This window comes from Muscardinus avellanarius (genome assembly GCF_963383645.1).
Source record: "Muscardinus avellanarius genome assembly, chromosome: 18".
NCBI classification, from domain to species: Eukaryota; Metazoa; Chordata; class Mammalia; order Rodentia; family Gliridae; genus Muscardinus; species Muscardinus avellanarius.
In genome coordinates, this window is record NC_137804.1 from 29089408 (window position 1) to 29111654 (window position 22247).

Consider the following 22247-nt stretch of genomic DNA (forward strand, 5'->3'; position numbering starts at 1 on the left):
TTGGAAATATGTTTCCAGTCCTTACTGTCTATCAACCAACCATTCCAGATCTGAAGCAAATCACAAGCACTGGAGTTAAATGCACTGCTGCATTTCAATTTCTACCTGTAGCGGAGACACACATGTGCCCAGGAAGAGGAAGATCATGTCTGTGGGAAATGTAAGCAGTAAAAGGGCACTGTGGTTGACAATGGCAATTAATTCCAGTGGCTGACCAATTGTCAGGCCTTGCCTCCTGCAGAAAGCACTTCAGGGCACCTCGAGTCTTTGTGTGGGGTGCCAGGCAGAGAGCTGCAGAGCAGTCATCACTGACTTGCAGGCCTCTTAGCAACTGCTTTGCACAATGTACTGGTTTCCTCCCAGCCGGATGGGCTCAGCTCTCAGTTTTGCACAAAGAACACAGGAGGGAGCCACCTTAGGTAGCATAACAATCAAACCCTTTCAACAACACTGCCCAGCCCAAGGCTCTCCTCCTGGAGAGCAGAATGAAAGTGAGTCTCACCACTCTGCCCACATGCGGGCTTCCTGAGTCCCACACAGCAACTGTCTGATCCCAACTACAAAGCTACCTTACTAACTATGACCCTAAACCCAAACCTCAAGCACAAAACCAGTCAGCATGAGCACACAGCAGCCTCTGCACAGCGGAGGCAGGACATCTGGGAGGGGCTGCCCGCTCACTGCGGCTGCGGGCCACGGGTGTGTCTGGTCAGGGGCAGGAAGGGCAACACCTACTATTCCGTTTGCCTTCCTCTCCACCCTCCTCCTCGTTCTCAGGATCGATGTCTTCCGCCTGGGTTATCCAGTCCAAGTAGCCCTTGAGATCCTCTTCCAGTTGCTGTTTCTCCCGGAGCTTCTGGAAATCTCCCCGTGCTTTAGCCTTCTCTCTTTCCTTTGAGAATTCTCTGACGGAGGCAAGAGAACAAGCACCTGTCAGGATGGCCTCAGGGACTCGCATCACGAGCTGTCTGCCCTGCCGCACAATGGCCTCGTGGCAGGACACACGGCACTGAGCACAGCCACACGAGCACAGTGATGGAGCCACACACGTGGACAGACAGACAGTGTCTCCCTAAGCAAGACTGTGGGGGTCAGAGCTGCAGAGACCACACCAACACACATGCATTGTTGTTAGAAATGAGCCCCCCTCAGGGTGACAGTGACCTATGGAGCCAGGTCAGAAACCCCATGTGCTGTTACTGTGGGCCTCTGATACTCCTTGCCAGGCGCCTGGACTCAGAGACCACCTCCTTCCCCAGAGCCTCCTCTGACACCAGCCTTGCGCTTCAAAGAGTAGACAGCCCTGCAGGCCAAGCTGAGACCAAGGAACATCCAGTTTAGGGACTCTTCAATACTTTTGGACAAAATTTTAAACAAAACTTTGCATTTATATTGTGTACTAAGCCCTTTGTCCAAACCAAGAGCCAAGATGGGGGAGCAGTCCTTCCCAATGCCCATGCTAGGCTCTTTTTTTCCATCACCTGCAGCTTCAGGACAGAGCAGTAGGTAGGTCTGGGTGGACCCCCTAGGCAGACCCAGTTCTCCCTTCCCAGCACTAGTAGTGCTGGAAAAGCACTACTGTTTTTTGTTTTTTTAAAACCCGTACAACTTGCCATGATCTTTCTCTGAAAGTCTTCCCTGTAGGAGATACAGAGGCAGTACAATTTGTTGCCCATATATGGGAACACCTGCCCTGGAAAGGCTTTGGCAGACTTGTAAATGTTCCCAACTGTTCACTGTTTACTCTGCTTTTCCCAGATCTATAGTCCTGTATCTGCACGTGTATAGAAAACCTACACTTGCTCAGGCACGTCTGAGACAATCATTCAATCTTTATATACAAGGAACCATATGCTTTTTCAACCATGAACTCTTATAGACCCCAAGAGAGACAAGTTAGAGATTTAGGAAGTACAACTAAAAAGCTACTAGGAAAGCAGGTGAGATCGCAGGCCAGGAAGCTTCTGCACACAGCCACCACGATTCTGACAGTTACCACCATCTCCCTGCCTGGCCATCTTCCAATCCACAGCCAGTACGTCTCCTTCTCAGGGACTCCACGAGCTTAACTCACCAAGGGAAAATGATCTGCTTTCATTATGCTAACCGCTAACTGTCTCTCTTCACACCCCTCCCTCAACCCAGGCCCCCAAGGGGTTGAACAGACACTCAACACCCTGTGACACCCACCCATACTTTGGGTGAGAAACTAAAATCTTGGCCAAGGCGTCACTCTCTGCCCACCATAAGAGGCTGCCACTCACTGCTCCTAAATCTCACCACCTTTGGGACCCCCCCCCCCCAAACCTATCCCCTCTATCCCCAAGCCGACCTTGAGGAGGTAAGGAAGGAGTCAAGACTGCAGTGTGCTGGGCCTGGCTTGCAGACAGAGGGTGCCAGGGGTTTGCAGGGTGAACAGGACCCAGCCTCTGCTCTGATGGCCCAGCCAACCCACCCCTTCCTTCAGGGAGGACAACTTGCTGTGTCAGAAAACAAGAGATGTGGAGGGCAGTATCTTGCTGCACACAAAAACCAAGCCTCAGAACTCTTTGGGTTTCTAGACCTCCTGGACTCCCAATACGTAGGAAACCTGTACTCAGCACTGGGTAAGTTCACCAAATTATTTGAATTCTGAAACAAACATACTGGACTGCTCAAAGCACTGTACGAATATGAAGCTCAAATGTATGATGTTGAGTTGGCATACTGGGCATAAGAGGAATTTAAAAAGGCAATTGGAAGAACTTTCTCAAATACCAAAGGGAAAAAAATTGGGAATAGTACTGAATGGGTTGCCATGGTCCCACCAGAACTGGGAGACACATGGAAGAATGCACGGGAACTGAGGGCTCAGAGTAACCCATGGGCTGTACACTCACATCAGTCCCATACCACAGTTTGCCCACTTGCAATTTCCCACTATAATAAACTTTCTGCTCCAGAAAAAAAACACTTCAAGCACCACATCTTATATCAATCTCAGTGAATGATGACAAAAAGTTATTCTATTTTGCACAGGATTTCACTATCTCCTAAGAAGCTTGTTACTAAGAGATTAAATAATACTCACTATTCCAAAAGTTCATTTAATAAAGTTATTAAATGATTAGATATATGCAAGTGATTAAAAATCTAAGAACTTTTACATCCTAGAAGCCTACTTATGATGGGTCAGAATTGTTTATGGTACATAAAAAGTCCTTAGAGTACATAAGAAGGTACATAAGAAGTCCTTAGACAAAAGCATGCACAAAAACATGAAAGGGGAGCTAAGAAAACACACATTCCTGAAGGATATATGTGAAGTTATGATAAGGCAGGAAACAAGGTGTGAGGACCAATGGGATAGAAGGAATAAGGACGAAATATTCCTAAGTATATGTTTTTCTATGTTTTTTATTTTTAAACTACATTAATGCTCTTCATACCAAAGAGTTTTTAATTAAATCAATAAGGATGGAGGGATATAAAATACCCCTAAACTAGAGGTAAATTGAGTATAATTATATTTCTAATGAATGCTATTAAGAATCATCCTGAAGGTCAAAAACAAAACAAATTCCAGTAGCTTTGAACATTTGACTTCCTTGGGCAAAACTTGGGCAAGGTAGAAACTGCCAATAAACACAGCTCTTTTAAGTTGGGTTTTTTTTGTGGGGTTTTGTTTTGGTAGAGATTTGGATGAGACAATTCTGAAGTTATTTTTGATGTATAGCAGGATTTTATTTATATAGTTATATATTTTTTTCAACAAAATTATTCTTTTTTTTTGTGGGTCTGGAGATAGAACCCAGAGGCATTTGACCTCCAAGCTACATCCCTGGCCCTATTTTTTATTCTTTATTTTGAAACAGGGTCTCACTAAGCTGCAGAGGGCCTCACTAAGTATCTGAGGCTGTCCGCGAACCACGATCCTCTGGTCTCAGCCTCCCGAATACTGGGATTACAAGCGTGCGCCACCACGCCTGGCTAAAATTATTCATTTTTAAGCCCTATTTTTCTTTTATTTTTATGAGGATCATATTGAAAATGGCACACATTCAGACTGTGCTTGGTGCCCCCCCCACTGCCTCTTTACCCCCTCCCAACGAGTGTCCCAGTTAACCATGCTACATTCATATTTTTATACATATTCAAATGTAGCTCCTCCATTTATCAACTTCAGCCTTCTTCCTCTCCTACCCTTCCATTCTAGCTTTGCTGAGGTTTCCCCTCCATTATCTAGAGTCCCTCTAGTATCTCCAATGCTCCATAGTTTGGGCATATTAGAGAAAACATATGTCCCTTCTCTTTCTGTGCTTGGCTGATCTCACTTAACATAATATTCTCCAGGTCTTTCCATCTTCTTGCGAATGACATGATTTTGTTCTTCTTTATTGCTGAGTAGAATTCCATTGTACTTTTCATAATTTTGCAATCCATTCATCTGTTGATGGAGACCTAGGTTGGTTCCATATTTTGGCTATTACGAATTGTGCTGCCATGAGCATAGGTTTATGCATATGTTACTGTAGTTCTCTGATTTTAACCCCTTTGGAAAGATACCCAGTAGTAGTAGAGCCAGATCGTATGGTGGATCTATTCCCAGGTTTTTTTTTTTTTTTTTTTTTTTTTTTTTTTTTTTGGTGGTACTGGGGTTCCTGGAAGCCCTTCTACCTCCAGGCTACACTCCCAGACCTATTTTTACATTTTTATTTGGAAACAGGGTCTCCTAAGCCAGCGCGTGGGGCTGACTTCGAACCTGCGCGATCCTCCTGTTTCTGCCTCCCAAGCGCGGGGATTACAAGCGTGCACCACCACGCCCGGCTATTCCCAGTTTTCTAAGGAATCTCCACACTGATCTTCATAGTGGCTGAACTAGTTTGCACTCCCACCAATAGTATAAAAGTTCCTCTTTCCCCATATCCTCTCCAGCATTTGTTGTTATTTGACTTCTTTGTGTGTGTGTGTGTGTGTGTGTGTGTGTGTGTGTGTGTGTGGCACTAGGGTTTCTGGCAACCCTTCTACCTCCAGGCTACACTCCCAGACCTATTTTATATTTTTATTTGGAAACAGGGTCTCTTAAGCCAGTGAGGCTGGCTTTGAATCTGTGCGATTCTCCTGTCTCAGCCTCCCAAGTGTGGGGATTACAAGCACGTGCCACCACGCCTGGCGTTATTTGACTTCTTTATGCTTGCCACTCTGATTGGGGTTAAATGGAATATCTGCATAGTTTTTATTTGCATCTCCCTAATGGCTAATGGTGAACATCTTTTCATGTATCTATTGGCCATTTGTATCTCTTCTTTTGTGAAGTGTCTATTCAATTCAGTCGCCCATTTCTTGAGTAGGTTTTTTGTTTACTTTTTTTTTTTTATGGTACTGGGGCTGGAACCCAGGGGTATTCTACCTCCAAGTTACAACTCCAGCCTTATTTTTTATTCTTTATTTTGAAAGAGGGTCTCACTGAGTTGCAAAGGGTCTCACTAAGTAGCTGAGGCTGTCCGCGAACCATGATCCTCCTGTCTCAGCCTCCCGAATGCTGGGATTACAAGCATGCGCCACCACACCCAACTGGGTTATTTGTTTTGCTAGTGTAGAGTCTTTTGAGCTCTTTGTATATTCTGGATATTAGCCCTCAATCAGAGTGGTGGCTGGTAAAGATCTTTTCTCCCATTCTGTAGGCTTTCTCTTTGGTTTCTTGATGGTTTCCTTTGATGAGCAAAAACTTTTTAGTATGTATAGCAGAATTTTAAAAATTAATAAATGTGGTGCAGGGCACGGTGGCGCACGCTTGTAATCCCCGCGCTTGGGAGGCAGAGACAGGAGGATCGCTTAGGTTCAAAGCCAGCCTTGCTGGCTTAAGAGACCCTGTTTCCAAATAAAAATATAAAAAAAACAGGAGTCTGGGAGTGTAGTCCGGAGGTAGAAGGGCTTCCAGGAACCCTAGTACCACACAAAAAAATTAACAAACATGTTAATGATGTTGGTCTCACTTTGGAAAAAGGGACAGAGAAAGCCATAATGGAGGGAGAATAGAATAACCCTTGTAGGATGTGCTGACACTGGAGGTGTAACTGCAAATTGGGATTTCTAAATGATTGCTTAGAAAGCCCAGTGTCTAATTTTTAAAACACTGATACACATACACAAGCATATGTGTCAATGTTAGTGTGCTTATGTGCTTGTGCACGTGTGTGTACAGAAATACCTATAATCCTAGTTCTACTAGATCTCGAGGCACAGACATCCCAGTAGGTATGAGTTATGTTCTCTCATAACACTCCTCATGAAAAGGAATCAGGGTCTTTGGAGAAATGGCTGATTGTAGTGCTGGGGCAGTGGAAGTACCAGATGAGGAAAATAAGGAAGTTCTCAAAAACAGAGACATGCTGGATATATTCCCTTAGAATGTAAGAGCGCCAGGAATATCTATCACTGGCCAAATCTAAAAAATTTGAGTGCCAAAAGAATAGTAATGGATTATAAGATATTTCTCCAAAATCTGTCTATACTTCTAAAAAATATCAAATGAGATAAAATATTTATAGATGAATTAAGGTAAACAGTACAATTATTCTCTATTGTTTTTGTGTGTTTTTGTTTTTGTTTTACAGTGCTGGGAATTGAACTCAGGGTCATTCTACATTTGAGCTATACCCTCAGCCCTATTTTTTAAAATTCTTTATTTTTGAAAAAGGGTCTAAGTTGTGGAGGACCTCACTAAGTAGCTGAGGCTGGCCAAGAACCTGCAATCCTCCTCTCTGTCTCCTAAGTCCTAGGGTTACAAGCATGTGCCCCACACCCAGCTTGTGTTGTTCTTATTTTTGCAATTTTTCTGTATGTTTGAAATTATTTCCAAGTAGAAATGTTTTATGTGCTTAGAAAATGTAACTGTCCTAATCAATTGCAAATTTTTGCTGTTATAGGTTCATTTTGGCTTACAAGCTAAGTTGCAAGCTCCTTGCAGGAATGAAAACTATGGTCTGTTTCTTGCTGTGCTTCCTTCCACATCTCTGTCTCTAGCATGGTACCCAGTTCAAGCAGGTATGCAAGAAGAGTGCATAGAAAAACATACTGCAAAATGGATGCCACTTCTTGAGAGGACAGGATACATCCTGACAACACAGAGCACCCATCACTGCTGGCATCGTCCCCAAGCACAAACAGTGGCCTAAGCCCAGATGGGAGCAGCTTTCACCTTCGGCCTGCCTGAGTTCTCATCAATACAGGCCTGTGCTGTAACATTTCCTGTGTCAAGGCAGTTAGAAAAATCTTCCTTTTCATTTCCTTTTAAGGCACAATTACTCACTAAGGAACCTACTTGACAGCCTAACAGGACGACTACTGAGTGTCTTCCACAGGCCGGTCTGCACACCCCTCGCCTTCCCTGGGCAGTGGAAACAGAGCTTTTGATCACACTATGCCTCTCTCTCTGCTCCAGGTGACCCCTGCAGATCTGGATTTTATCTTGGTGGTGTCCTGCTCAAAACACCCCTGGCTCCCCAGCATGGCCCTCAAGAATCAAGGTTAAGCCCTCCCCCAGCATTCTCTCAGCTATTCTAGCTTTACTAACCCATCTCACAAAGGCACACCTGGTACTTTGGCCACTTATCTCAATTTCTCATCCCTCTGAGTCTCTGTCTGCAGAAGTTCATGCATCTGAATTCCAGTTCACCTTTCAAGACCCAGCTCAAGTCTCAAGGCTTTGGTGAGGCATTCCTAGCTACTGCATGGGTTCTGCTCACCTCTGAACTGCCACAACACTCTATCATGAGCAGCATGACAAGGACATGAGCAGCATGACATGAGCAGCATGTCCCCTCTCACAGGCAGCCTCCTTAACAGCACCAGCTCAGAGCCTTCGCCCATCCTCACTGATAAGATACTGGAGGTGGGACTGCTCCTACCCTCACTCTATGGAAACGAAGGTGCAGTGAGGCTGGGCACTCAAACTCACCTAGCTGCTGAATCTCCTCCTAAGTACCTCAACATGGGCTCACAAGGTAAGAAAAGAAGGGCAGGAACAGCAGGAGAAGAGGGAAGAAGCATGGATGGATAAGGTCAAAAGTAGGTTAGAAGCCAGGCAGAGTGGTGCATGCCTGTAATCCCATAATCCCAGAACTGGGGAGGCTGAGACAGGAGGATCACAGGTTCAAGGCCATGCATGGTAATTTAGAGAAACCTTGTTTCAAACCTTGTTTCTGAGCTACGGTGTGGCTCAGACACACACACACACACACACACACACACACACACACACACACACACGAGTCAGCAGCCTAGGAAGAGCCCTAAATACAAAACTAAGGAACCTGCATTATTTCCTTATAGGCAATAGGGAACCACAGCACAGAAGTCTGATAAGAGAGTGTCACTCTTAGTTGGATTTATAGGTGTCCTGTGTGATGAGATTAAGGAAAAATGGTAGTAGAAAGCAAGAGGCATTTAGTAAACATTGGTGATAGGCTGGATTTAACACCAATAAAATATGGGTATAAAAGTAACAGTTTTCATAAAGTCCTTTTTTTTTTTTTTTTTTTTTTTTTGCAGTACTGGGGATGGAACCCAGGGGCATTATACCTCCAAGCCACACCCCAGCCCTATTTTTTATTTATTTTTAAAATTTTCTTGAAACAGGGTCTCACTGAGTTGTGAAGGGCCTCACTAACTGGCTGAGGCTGTCCATGAATCATGATCTTCCGGTCTCAGCCTCCCTAATGCTGGGATTACAAGCATCTGCCACCACACCCGGCCTGTCCTCATTTTTTTTTAACACTACAACTTGGAAAAGCACCTATGAGGCCTTTCACTGCTGGCCCAACCATCTCTGCTCAAAGGTCACTGTCATCTCTGCCTTTTCATACCAGTCCCTAGATCTGGCACACCAGTGTCAGGTCAGTTAGCATGGCCCTTCCTTCCCAGGCCAGAAGATACCCTGTGGCCATGTGCATGTTCCTTGCTCACGTGTTTAAGAAGGAATGACAGGGTGGGCGGATAGAGAAGAGGGCAGTGTTCCACCTCTGAGGCTACTAAGTGAAGGAGAAGCCAGGCATGCTGCGGGCCTCGAAGGCTGGTGGAATTTTGAAGTCCATAGTTTCAGCACAATGTATGGAAGACGTGTCTTAGAGCTCAGGTTCCTCAAAGATGAAATGGGATACCTTGGAAATCAGCAACTTCCCTGGAGAAGACGATACATTGGGCAGAAATGGAGCACAGCCTCCCAGGGAAGCTGCAGTACAGGGTGTCTTGGACTGTCTTCTTGAGCCCACAGACATCCTCTGCTCGCTGTGGCTAGCACTCAAACATATGCCCTGTGCTGGATTCAGCTGGTGCTAAAGCTCTGTCTCTAGCCTCCTCTACAACTCATAAGGGGCAGCAGGAAGCCTACCCAGTGTGAATGGGTCTCTCTTCCTTTTTGCTCCTTTCCCTAGGCAGCATTCTGACACCTCTTAGATGTGGTACACAAAGACTGGTGGCATGGATGCTGAAGAAGCCCAGGGGCTAAATGAGCTCAGGAGAAGTGGCTGCAAGGGGTCTCTAAGAGCACAGTGGTATATCTCACCCCCATACTCATACAGCTCCCCATAGAGCCATGTAGATGAGAAAGATGAAACAACAAGCCAAAACCTCTAAAACCAGAGCAGCTTGAGTCCATGCTGCACCAGCCCTGGATCCCACCTAATAACCAAAAGGAGCTTCTGCAGAACTGGAGCTGCACCGCGAGGGAGGTAACCTGGGCTTCTGCCAGAGAGCCCTAGTCTGCACCATTTCCCCTCACTCTAACAGTAATGAAAACAAACCTGTCACTTGCTTAGATTTTTACTTAGTCTTTTAAGTATCTTTATAGTCACCATCCTGTGTGCTATTTACATCCTCAGAGGTAGGATAAGGCTCTTCATGTCCATTTCACTAAGACCAACCCTGAGACAAAGCAAGGTACTGGATTGGCCCCACATCATCTACTCAGTCAACAGTACAGCTGGGCTGCCAAACGGGTGTCAAATCAAGCTCCCTTTGGGTGGACCTGCTGGCTTCACCACCTCTTTTCTGTACCAGAAAGAGGAGAGCCACCTGTGGCCAATTGCTACCGAGGGCCAGGAAGGAGGAGTAGGGCAGAAAGCACCCCTTAGCACATTCTGATTTTCCTCCAGAGCCCCAACTCAGAACCAGAGAAAAGAGATAGTGCCCTTTCTGCTCATCTCCCCACTTCTGTCACACTCCTTTTCACTCCAGGGTGATCCCCTGCCTCCTTCCCAGGAATTCTGACAGAGCCTCTGGGCTGGACACACTCCCTGAGATCTGCTGAAAGCCCCCAAACCCTGACATTATCCAGGATTTACAGGCCCGGATGTCCTGAGCTCTGGAATGCCCAGCTCAGCCTACAGCATTGGAGAACACTTAGCCCGTGTCAGGCCACTGCACAGCAAATGCATATGCAGATCACATGTGACTGCCACCCACTCAAAAGGATGATACATAGTTTCTCTGGAAAGTTGTATTTCTCAAACATCATTTAAAATAAGTGGGCAACCAAAAATCATCTTGATTTAGATATAGGGCTTTTTCTTGGTTTGCAATGCTATCTGTTTTAGCTAGACTTACACAAATAAAATTTAAACAAAGTAAACACTTATACACACACACACACACACACACACACACACACACACGCCATCCAATAAACAGACCCAACAGAATCACTAGGACTCATATTTCTATTGCAAGAGAGGACTCAGGAACTCACCAGAAAACAACTGTAGGAGAAGGGAGCTGAAGAAGCAACCCACTGATTTTTATCAGTAGAGGCCAGCTTTCCCTAGACCTAAACTGTTTCGCCTACACAGACATAAAGGAAATGAAACAGAATGAAATAGTAATGTGGTTCAAAGAATATTCTTACCTTTAAACCTAATTTTTTGAAAAATGCATAAATTCAATTTCTGTTTAAGGAAACTAAACGAGGTATTTTGTAAAAAAAAAAAAAAATTAGCAGTACTATGTGAAGGTCCACAGGTAAAAAAAAAAAAAAAAAAAAAATCAGTTTCCTGGGTTAACGTTCATCAAAATCGCTGTCTTTGTTCCAATCTTCCCTCAATCGTAGAAAGCCAGGATATTCTGTCTGCATAAGGCAAACAAGCCAGGAACGGGGGAGGAGATCCTGGGACTGCAGTACTGGCTCACAAGATCTGCTCCTCTGCAGACAGTGTCACTGGAGGGTAGGACAGCACTCTTCAGTGGTCACCGACAAGTGGGTGGGGAACTCGAGCAAGTCAAAGGAAGAAGACGAAGGGACAGCCTTTGCTTACAAAGCTAATATGCTGAGGAAAAGGTTTAACACACACCTCTGTAATCACTGAACCACATCATGGCTGTTCTTTGGGAACTCATTGCTAAAGTAACCCCTTGGTGAGTCCTTTTATACGGGATTTGGTACTTCTGGATCTTTTTCTACAGTTCTGATACAGTATGAAATTTTTTCAAAGTGACCCTCCACTATTTATTTATTTATTTATTTATTTATTTATTTATTTTTGGTGGTACTGGGGTTCCTGGAAACCTTCTATCTCCAGGCTACACTTCCAGACCTATTTTATATTTTTATTTGGAAACAGGGTCTCTTAAGCCAATGAGGCTGGCTTTGAACCAGAGCGATCCTCCTGTCTCCGCCTCCCAAGCACGAGGATTACAAGCGTGCGCCACCACACTCAGCAACCCTCCACTTTCTATGTCCTTGTTTTTGCTGATAAAGACTCTGAAGGTGCTTTAAGTAGAAAACAGTTACCATCTTTGGGGAGAATGAACTGACTTCAGAGTAGGTGCTTTCTGGCTTCTAAAACTAGGCTGCATTATCTGCTATGAAGAGAACCCATCCTGCTCTGGCCAGCAGGAGATGCACCCTGTACAGAGCAAGCCTCAGGGAGCTGTTCTGTGTGGCTCTCCTCTGGGTGGCCACTGGGTGGGGTGTCTCTTTCTTGCTCCTTTCTGACCTCTTCCTCCTTGAAATACACTCCAAACACCCTAAGATCATTAATTTCCCCAATCTGTGGCACCCTCCTTTGGCTCCAGATCGCTGTGGGTGTCATTTCCTACCCACGCCGCAGCTGTTCTTCCAGATACAACACTGCTGGCTAGGGCAGGATGCAGGGACATTTCTCTGACATATTTAGAAAGACATGGATTGGAGTCCTGCATTTGTAGAATTTATTTCACAGCCCTGAAACTGTTTTTTCAATATCCATTTCACATATCAGACTGTAAGCTCTGTGAAGAAGGAGCTGTGTCTGTCTTATCTTTGCATACCAGTTTCTTATCACAAATCCTGACCACTGGTAGTTATTCAAGAAATGGATAAATAAATATTTTTATAAAAATGAGTTTCACATTAGAGACCCTGTTTCAAAATAAAGAATAAAAAAATAGGGCAGGGGGTGTAGCTCAGAGGTCGAATGGCCCTGGGTTCATCCCCAGACCCACACACACACACAAATGGGTTTCACACTAATGATGATCAGATCTCAGATATGAATATTTGGCCTCTGCACTGGATGCATTTGGCCACAAGAACGTGTACAAAAATCCAAAGATCTCTTCTCATCTAAAAGGCACTAGCCACAGGTATGTCCCAGGTCTACTTCACAGTACCATTAAAAATAAAAAACGCAGAGTCCAGAACAAGTCTAAAATATACAGACATAGAAATAAAGTACCTCAAGGAATTTTAGAGTGAAATATGCTTTCCTTTTACTACATCTCCTTGTTTGATAACAGAAGAGCTTCTCACTCTTCGAAGGGTTAGTTTCCATGGCTACCAAAGACATCCTAATTCTTCTAGCAAAAAATTTTTCCCAGTGGCAAGAATCCATGTGGGCTGCATGCTAAAAGTTAAGACTTCTCATTTCAATATTTTTTAAAAACATGTTCTAAGAGGTATTCAAAAACACAAGCTCTCTTGCCTGATCTCACTTCCTCTGGGTTAAATACATCACTTGACCAGGTGAGCCAAACCAGTATCATCACATTTTCATGACAGGCTTCAAATATTGCTACTCAAGAGGTTACTTAGGGAGCACACCTTACTAGACTTGTCAGATTCCAGTGTTTAAAGAAAAATATTATAAATGCGTACCCACCCGCTGTCTGACTGGGGAGGGTGGCAGGACCATTACAAATAAACATATCTGAAGTACCAGCAACTCCGGGCATGTCCTCCTTATGCACCACCATGGCATGCTGGGTAAAGGTCTGGTCAGACTGCCTGCCATGAACTAATGGCTGGCTGTGCTGTTCAGAGAGCTGCTGGGGGTTCCTGCTGCAGTGAACAACATGGACCCAGGGAGGAGGCTGGAACTGAGACCTCTGTCAGTGCATCCCAAAGTCATGTGGGAAATTCAGCCCAAAGCCTATCCACTGGCAATGTAAAAGACAAAACACCAGGTGAGCTGCACTGAGAGGGACAGAGTTTCTCTCATTTAGGAAGAGGTGTCACTGAAGGGCAGGATGGATGGGAGGCACCTGCCCGAGCTCTCAGGCACAGCTGAGAGAAAAGGAGCATGGGATCATGGGGGAGGATCAGGGATCCCAGCAGATCCATCCTCCTGCCCGGCATCAGGACCTACAGGAGCACTTGAGCCACCACATGACTTGTTCACAAGCAGATTTATAAAGAGAAAGAAACCAATTTTCTGAAGTATCATATTCCACTATTCCACTCTGCTTTGGATAATTAGTTTTGGGAAGGGAAGAAACCGGGCAGAGTGTGACAAAGAGGGCAACTGAGGGTCTATCAGAAAGACCTGCCTGGGTGGGTACAATCTCACAGGGTCTCCCTCACTAGACCAAGAGGACGCTTCCAACTGGTGAGGAAAGGCAGAGCAAGCTCTGGAGGCGGACAAATGTATAGTCACTAGATTTACTACTTACTAGCTGTGGAACTTTGAGGACATTTAAGCCTCTTTGAGCCCTGGTTTCATCATCTGTAAAACTGAGGCAAAGAACTCTCACTTTGCTAAAACATCAGAGAGGACAGAACAAAATAAACTAAATAAAGCACCTCGCCCAGTGCCTGAATATAACCCTAGGTGGATTTTTGTTTTGTTTTTGTTTTTGTTTTTTGCGGTACTGAGGATGAAATCCAGGGGCATTCTACCTCTGAGCTACACTCCCAGCCCTTTTTTTTTTAATTCTTTATTTTGAAAAAGGGTCTCACTAAGTTAAAAAGGGCCTCACTAAGTAGCTGAGGCTGTCCACAAACCACGATCCTCCTGTCTCAGCCTCCCAAATGCTGGGATTATAAGCACTAGCCACTATGCCTGGCTTCCTAGTTGTTCCATTAATAACACTTATAAGCGATACAAAACAAATTCTCTCACACAATCTACACTCCAAACCTGACCAGCAAAACCCACAGATCTCTCCTCGCCTAAGAGGCACTGGCCACAACTATGTCCAAGGTCTAACACCTTCTTTTGCATCTTCTCCTCTGCACCCCGGGCCTAGGCGCCCATTGCTGCCCCTGCCCACTGTCCCAGAACCCTGCCTCAGTCCTGTCTCACCCTGGAAGGCAGCACTGTGACCTTCAGGTGCCACTCTTAGCAACACCTGACTTCAAACACCCCCACAGACCCTGCCTCCCCCAGTGGCACCCCCAAGTCCACATGGGCACTTCCATCCCACTGGCAGCCTGCTGCTCCGAGTGCCCTGCCAGACTCGTCAACACACACAGGCCCCAGTCAGGCATCAGCCCTGCTCTCCTGGACACTCTCCAGAAACTAGAAAGTGTCTTCCTCTCTTTACTATCCTTCCAAGTCCTGGCCAGCCTCCCGTGCTCAGCTGGAGCCTGGCTTCCTTGGAGGAACTTTGCCTGGTCTGCAAGCTCCCCCTACCCTTGCCCCCACCACTACACTCCAGGCATGCTGCTAGGTAGATTTGATTTAATGCTAATGCAATGCATTCTTGACTGGTAGCAAAGAGGGGGAGGATACAGCTGCTAGGATCAACACAGGGCCCTGGAATCCCTAGACATGCCTATGTGGGCCCATTGATAAGATTCAAGGGTAGGTGGGCCTCTGGGGACAGAACCCCCCAGGAATGGTGGGGTACCATCCCCCACTGAAATAGAATACTTCTGATGCAATCACAGTCTTCAAGACTCAAGAGCTGAACAGCCCCAAATACTTGGAGGCTTTGAAGGTACCAGCTGACAACTTAAACCAAGATTTATTTAAAGCAGAATTTCAAGGGAATGAGGGAGATCAGTGTGGATTAATGTTTGATCCTTGAATCCAAACAAAAGTCTTATGACAATCAGACTTGAAGAAATTAGGTTAATGCTCCAAGTGCCCTACCAGGTCCTAGAAAGATGTAGGGCCCAGAGAGAAATAAAAGCAAGTAAACATTCGGACTACAAATGAGAAGGATTTTCCTCCTCATGGAAGGAAAAGGTCTCCTAGGAGACCTCGGCCAGACTCCTGAGAAGTGCCCCTCATGTTTTGAAAGGTCTTTAATTTTATGAAGTCCTTGCCCACCCATGTCTCTCCCTGATTCAAGACAGCCATGTGAGAAAAGCCACACAGCAGAAGGGCCTATCCAGCTGTAGGGATGAGAATTTCGAGTGAGCAAGTGAGGTATGATGACCAAAGTCATATTATAGGAAATGAGGGGCCAGGGATGGAGACAGGGCTCCCGACTCTGACTTTGCTCTTTCTGCTTCAACATGAAGAAAGTGATAACCATGACATCCTACAATCTTCTTAGCCAAGGAGCTTCTTCAGGCCAGGCCAGCACAGACCACAGTTGTGGGAACACCTTATACAGCTGGGCAGACACTGATATCCCGCCGCTTACATCACCAGCACCCTAAGCTGTGCGTGTTGCGTGAAGCCATTGACCAATACCTCCACACCCCTCACTGACTACGCCAGGCCGCAGCTGCTAGACATCACTGTAGGCTAGGTGAGCCAGGCTCTGTCAGCAAGGACTCTGATGTCCTTGTCTGCTAGCCAACCCCCAGACACACTATCAGCCCGTATCCGATGGCATGGCTTGTCACTGACCCAGCCCTCACCCACTCGAGCCCTTCCTGAGTGCCTGGGAGCCGCTCCAGAGGAGCTATGAAACCCAAAAGCACAACCCCTGTCCTTTAAGGATGGTGCCAGTGAGCTATGCGACCTTCTCTCTCCTTGGGTCAGTCTTCTGACCAAAACTCGAGACTCTGACCCTGAATCCCAGTATTCCTCTTGGTCCCAAGTTCCGCTGTCATTCAAGGGCACCCTTGACTGACTTCACTAACTCTTGGCTTTTCAATTTATTGACATGGATCTCCAACAATCATCTTTTCTGTGCTGCTGCAGCCATCCATTTCCACTACCACATCCTAAATTTTGTCAACCTCTCCACACAAGTTCAGGTCTTCAAATACACCCATGAAGTCAGCCTCCTGCTCTTTGACCACAAATCTCCTCTGCCTTCAGCTCATTTGTTCAGTTATTCCCACTAAAAACATTTTGTGTTGGGGGTGTAATAGGGATTGAACTCAGGGGTATTCTACCTCTGAGCTATGCCCTTAGCTTATTTTATTTTGAAACAGAGTTTAAGTTGCTGAGAGTCTCATTAAGTTGCCAATACTGGTCTCAAACCTGCAATCCTCCTGTCTCAGTCTCCCAAGTACTGCATTACAGGCATGCGCTAACACATCTGGCTGCTCCATTTTTCTCCAGTCTATTAGTACTCTCCTGTCCTCTTAATCCACCTTAGATTTCTTGATCCATCGCATCAGGGATGTCCTTCATGATATCCTAAATTCCACTTTTTTATACACAGCTGGCAAAATTTTCACAGAAAACAAAACTCTCCTTTTCCATAAATAGTTAGCAAAAACCTTGAACATGCTCTTTCTCCATGCCTAGATACAAATAGCCAAGCGTGGCTGCATCGAGGCATATAATGGGATAGATGACATCAGTATGGAGTCGTCATCACTGGCTTCAAATACCACCTCAATGTTTCTGATCATCCACCTTGTCCCTCTGGTCCACACACTTCCTAACCCTGTGCAAGGACTATTTTTGAGCTTCCTCAGGCATTTGATTCTGTCACCTACCTCCTCACCCTCAGCAATAAACATGCTTCCTGCTTCAGAGAGAGCAAAGTCAGCAAGAATGCTCTGGCTCCCCACTACCAAACCCAACTTATATCTTTCTCCTCATTACAAAGTACCTTCTTGATATAGCCTGCCTTCTGGCATCTTAATAAATTGTGCTTGTTTTCAATCTATGAATACCATATATCCTTCTTTAATTTTCTTTAGCCAAGTTTTTTTTTTTTTTCCTCAGTACTGGGGATGGAACCCAGGGGCATTCTCCAACCCTATTTTTTATTCTTTATTTTGAAACAGAGTCTCACTGAGTTGCAGAGGGCCTAAGTAGTAACTGAGGCTGTCTATGAACCACGATTCTCTGGGCTCAGCCTCCCAAATGCTGGCAAAACAAGCAAACAAGCGTGCACCACCATGCCTGGCTTCGTCCAACTTTTAAGTAGAACAGGGCTTATCTTTCATTAGACTTATTCCTAAGATCTTGATTTTTTTTTTACCATTATTTTTTGTATCCTACATGTCTCTTAGCATTTTGAACATAGAGAAGACAGTTCTGGTGACTTCATGGCTTTTTTTTTTTTTTTTTGCTAATTTTAGCACATGTGAAAGTTCTAGGTTAGCTTCGATCAGTTAAGTCTTGTCATTATGGGACATGTTTCTCTGTTCCTTTGCATGCTTACTAACTTTCACTGAATGCCAGACATAACTTGTACCTTTTTTATGCTAGGTATTTTTGTATTCCTCTAAATATTCTTGTTATTTTGGTCTGGGATTCAGTTACATTATTTGGATAAAACTGTTGGATTGTTGCAGGTCTTGCTTTAATGACATATGAGGTCAATCTGGAGCATGGCTTATTCTATCCAATGGGCCATCAATTGTGAGTTTTTCCAATTTGGATAGAAAAACAGATAATACTGGTAGACTATAGTGGAACGGAGAATATTCCTGGCCTTGACTGGTGAACACTGTTCTAATCAATTCAAATATATTTTCCCTTAAAAGCACTCTGACAATCTCCAAACTTCTCATTGTACACAGTTCACTCCTCTCTAGTACTACCTTACAACTCGAGTCATTTTGGGCTCTGCAGAACCTTGGCTTCATCTTCTCACTTAGGGAGTCTACTGGCCTCTTGCTAGGTCTCCCCTCCTTTTGCCATGGCACAGGCACACTTAATCAAGTAAGGTGGGGCAATTTCCTGTGTCTTGGGATTACTGTCTTTCATTGCCAGATGCCCAGTGTCTTAACAACCATTGTTTTATATGTTGTCTGGTTTGGGTTTTGTAGTTTCGGGTGAAATGATAAATCCTGTCTTGTACACCTTGATCAGAAGTGTTAAGTTTCTTTTAGTTGTATTTCAACAGTATTTGGGGGGGTGATACTAGGGATTGAATCCCAGGACATTCTACCTCTGAGCTATACCTCCAGCCTTATTTTGATTTTATTCTTTATTTTGAAACAGGGTCTCACTAAGTTGCACAGGGCCTAAGTTTCTAAGGCTGGCTGGGGTCTCACTAAGTTGCTGAAACTGGCTTCAAATCTACAATCCTTCTGTTTCACCCTCCCAAGTAGTGGGGATTACAAGTGTGTCTCACCACGCCCGGCCTTCAAGAGTATTTTAAAATCAACTTCATTGAGATGCAAATCACAAATAAAATGTATTTGAAGTGTCTACTTTAGCTGATATTGACACCCACATAAATAACATCCCAATTGAGACACAGAACATTTATAACATCCTCCCTAAAAGTCACTCCTCTTGCCAAGTGAATGCAACCTCTCACCTAGGAAAATCAATGAACTGATTTGCTTCACCACAAGTTAATTTTGTCTGTTTCAGAATTTCATATAAATACATTCTCTTTTGCCTGGTTTCTTATTTTAAGCTTCATTGTTAATGTGGTATTATTTGTTGACCTATTTTTTTTTTTTTTACTGCTGCTAGTATGTCAAAGTGTAAAAATACTACAATTTGCTTATTTCTGACAGTCATTCGAGTTTTCTAGTTTGGAACTACTGTGAAAAAGGCTGTAGGAATGCTCATATACAAGTCATTTTGTGGATACAGGTTTTCATTTATATTGGGAAATACCTAGGAAAAGAACCAACAAACATAAAATATACATGAGAATTGACCCTTTTCCAAAGTGGATGAACCATGTTCATGCTTCTAGGAACAAAGCATGACTGAATTCTTGTAGACACCTGGTATTATCAGGGCTTTTTTTTTTTTTTTTTTTTGCTATTCTACTACATATGTCATGGTTTTGGGTTCTTTTTCACTTGTACTTCCTGGTGTATAATGATAGTAAACATATTTATACATACTTATTTAATATTTTTATATATTCTGTAACATCTGCTTAAGTCTTTGACCAATTTTGAATTGGGTTGTTCATCCTATTAAGAATTCTTCATATATTCTGGATATAAGACCTTTGTCAGATATATGTATTTTCTCTGTTTTCCTTTCCAACTTCTAATTTCTGAAGAGATTATTTAGGTTTTGGGGAATTTTTTGTTTTTCTTTGCTTTGCTTTTTTAGTTAGATCTGTGATCCATTTCAAGTTACTGTTTGTGTCTGGTATGGCCTAAGATCAAGGTTCACTTTTTTCATAGTTACTGAGTTTTTGAACCATCATCAAGGTCAATCCAAGTCAGCTGTTTAGAACTCAGCAGAGGTTTCTAGCAGCCTGCAGCTTTCTAGTAGCTGTTCTCTGCCAGCCGCAGTGCATACTGCTTGACATATAAGCAGCTTAGCACATGGCCACATACTCAAGAGGACCTCTATTCAGATTATAGACCTCTTATCTTTCTAGTATTCTACTCTAAAAATTTCAGCTGTCTCTGCAGTCATGAACTATGTTCTTTGCCTCCTCAGCAAACAGATGAACATCCTCTCTTGTCTTGCCTTCCTCTGTCACAACCTAAAACATGCCTCCCACACAGAGCCAGGAAACTGTGGGGCTGACCTCCTGTGTTTCCCTTCTCTGTGGATCCAAATCCTGTTCAGCCTATTTCAATTTTCTGGAAATAGTGACTTCATATTTTTGTTTTGTTTCATAACAGTTTATGGTGAAAGGTTAAGTCCAAAACTGTTAGTATGTAGTGGATGGAAACAAATTACAATAACCTTAAATTGATCGCTCCATATTCATTCTTTTATCCATCCAGTTCATTCATAGTACAGTGGTTTTTAGTTTTCCTTAAGGTTTTCTTAAGAAATACTTCAAATATTCATAAGTAGAAAAGTTATATAATGAATATCCACCCATATGTTTACCAAACTAGTTCCACAATTAACATCTGCTACATTTCTTTTACCACTTATACAGACATCTGTCTATCTATCTACCAATTTATCTTCTTGAGGCATTTTAAGATATTCTGGTGACATCAAAACATAGCATAATTTTTACAAAATACAAATTTAAATCATATCATTTTTTGCTAAAATTTCATCCGTGGGTTTCCTATCCTCCAACAAATCACCAAAGTCTATGACATGGTCTACAAAGACATATATCACCTGGGCTCTACTGGCTAGTCTCTCTTTTCTCTGCTCTGCCCACCTACCAGCTCCCTGGATTCCTACCATCCTGGTCTAATTCCTCTAATGTCATCTGCTTCTTCCTATTGTAGGGCCTTTGCATGAGTTCCTTGTCTTGAACACTGCTCAAGCCTCTTCTCCTTCTTGCTTGGATATGAGGGCTATGTATTCATTCTTCACTTCTTCTAGGATATGTCCCACAACCCTTAGACAGACACTACTTGTGCCCATTTAAACACTCTGACAGAGTGTTTACCTTTCTTTCAAAGTATGATAAAGTTTGTGTGTGGTACTGGGGATTGGAACCTCCTACCTCTGGGCTACACTCCCAGACCTATTTTATATTTTATTTAGAAACAGGGTCTCCCTAAGTTGCTGAGAGCCTCACTAACTAGCTGAGGCTGGCTTTGAATCTGCACAATCTTCCTGTCTCAGCCGCCCAAGCACGGGGATTACAAGTGTGCGCCATCACGCCTGGCTATGATAAAGTTTTAGTTTTGCTTCCCCCATTCGACATAAGCTTCATGACGTCAGAAACTCTGTTTCAGCTCATCATTATGACCTCAGCACCTACTGAACACTTGGCAGATACATCTTCCACTGTGTGAGCACTTAAAAAGTATTCATAAGAGAAAAGAGTATCTAGCAAGATTTGATGCTGCTTATTCATCTGCTATATTGAATCCAACCAAGTAGTACGAAAGTATTCAAGGGTCAGCCCTAAAAACTGCCTTCGGGACAAGCATAGATTTTTCTGTTCCAGAGAGTTGAGGACTGAAATCATTCAAAAACCCTTCCAAAGACAGAATCCACAGTGTTTCCATGCTCTTCAATATAGCCAATCTACATTCTCATAGTACTATGATTCCGTTTCTCATTTAATTTTCAAAGATAGAGCTCTGGATTGCACACTTTTGTTTCACAGAAAATATCTTCCTTTAAAAACAGTGCCTTTTTGGGATACCAGAGGGGCTTCAGATAATGGAGGAGAAACTTCAGTGGAGCTGAGGAGGTAGTCAGGGGGAAGAAATGGGGAGCGAGAGAGGGGTTCAATGAAGGAATCACTTCCATCCACACACATTATGCACATATGTAATATACCAATGTCAATCTCAACACCTGTATGGGGAATGCGGAATGGGGAGGGAGCAGGAGAAAGCCCACCAAGTGTTGTGTGCATGTATCTCACTATCATATGAACTACATTATGAAGTGAGACTAAAATGCACCAATAGAAGTATATAAAAATAAAAACAGTAACTTTAAAACCAAACACTCATTCTGTGCCTCTCCCCAGGAGCACGCATCTCACACACTGAGGCAGTAGTGAGCACTTCCTTGAGCCCTGGGACCTATAAATGCTGTCTCACAGGGTCAGATGATACACCTTGGGTGCATACATTTGTTGAATATTAAAGTGAAAAATCCAGGGAAGAAATAACTGTTAAACTTAATAAAGAAGAACAGTGAGGTTCCACATACAATAGACATACTGGTGTCTATAAACTGGGATGCCCTGCAGTACCAAATACCAGTATTTGATCTCTGTAAGCAAGTGTGTGTGTGTGTGTGTGTGTGTGTGTGTGTGTGTGTGTGTGTGTGTTTTACTGGGGATTGAAC

The 22247-nt window shown here is 43.9% G+C and overlaps 1 protein-coding gene across 5 annotated transcripts in view; it reads right to left on the minus strand.

The window, feature by feature from the left end:
• Window positions 1-22247, minus strand: part of CACNA1D (calcium voltage-gated channel subunit alpha1 D) — a gene marked incomplete at both ends in the record, with an annotated part of 454266 nt that overhangs the window by 111063 nt on the left and 320956 nt on the right. For all 5 annotated transcript variants that reach the window (XM_080715698.1, XM_080715696.1, XM_080715694.1 and 2 more), the window contains one exon: window positions 736-905. In XM_080715698.1, the coding sequence (XP_080571824.1) occupies window positions 736-905 (170 nt within the window). The remainder of the gene's footprint in view (window positions 1-735; window positions 906-22247) is intronic.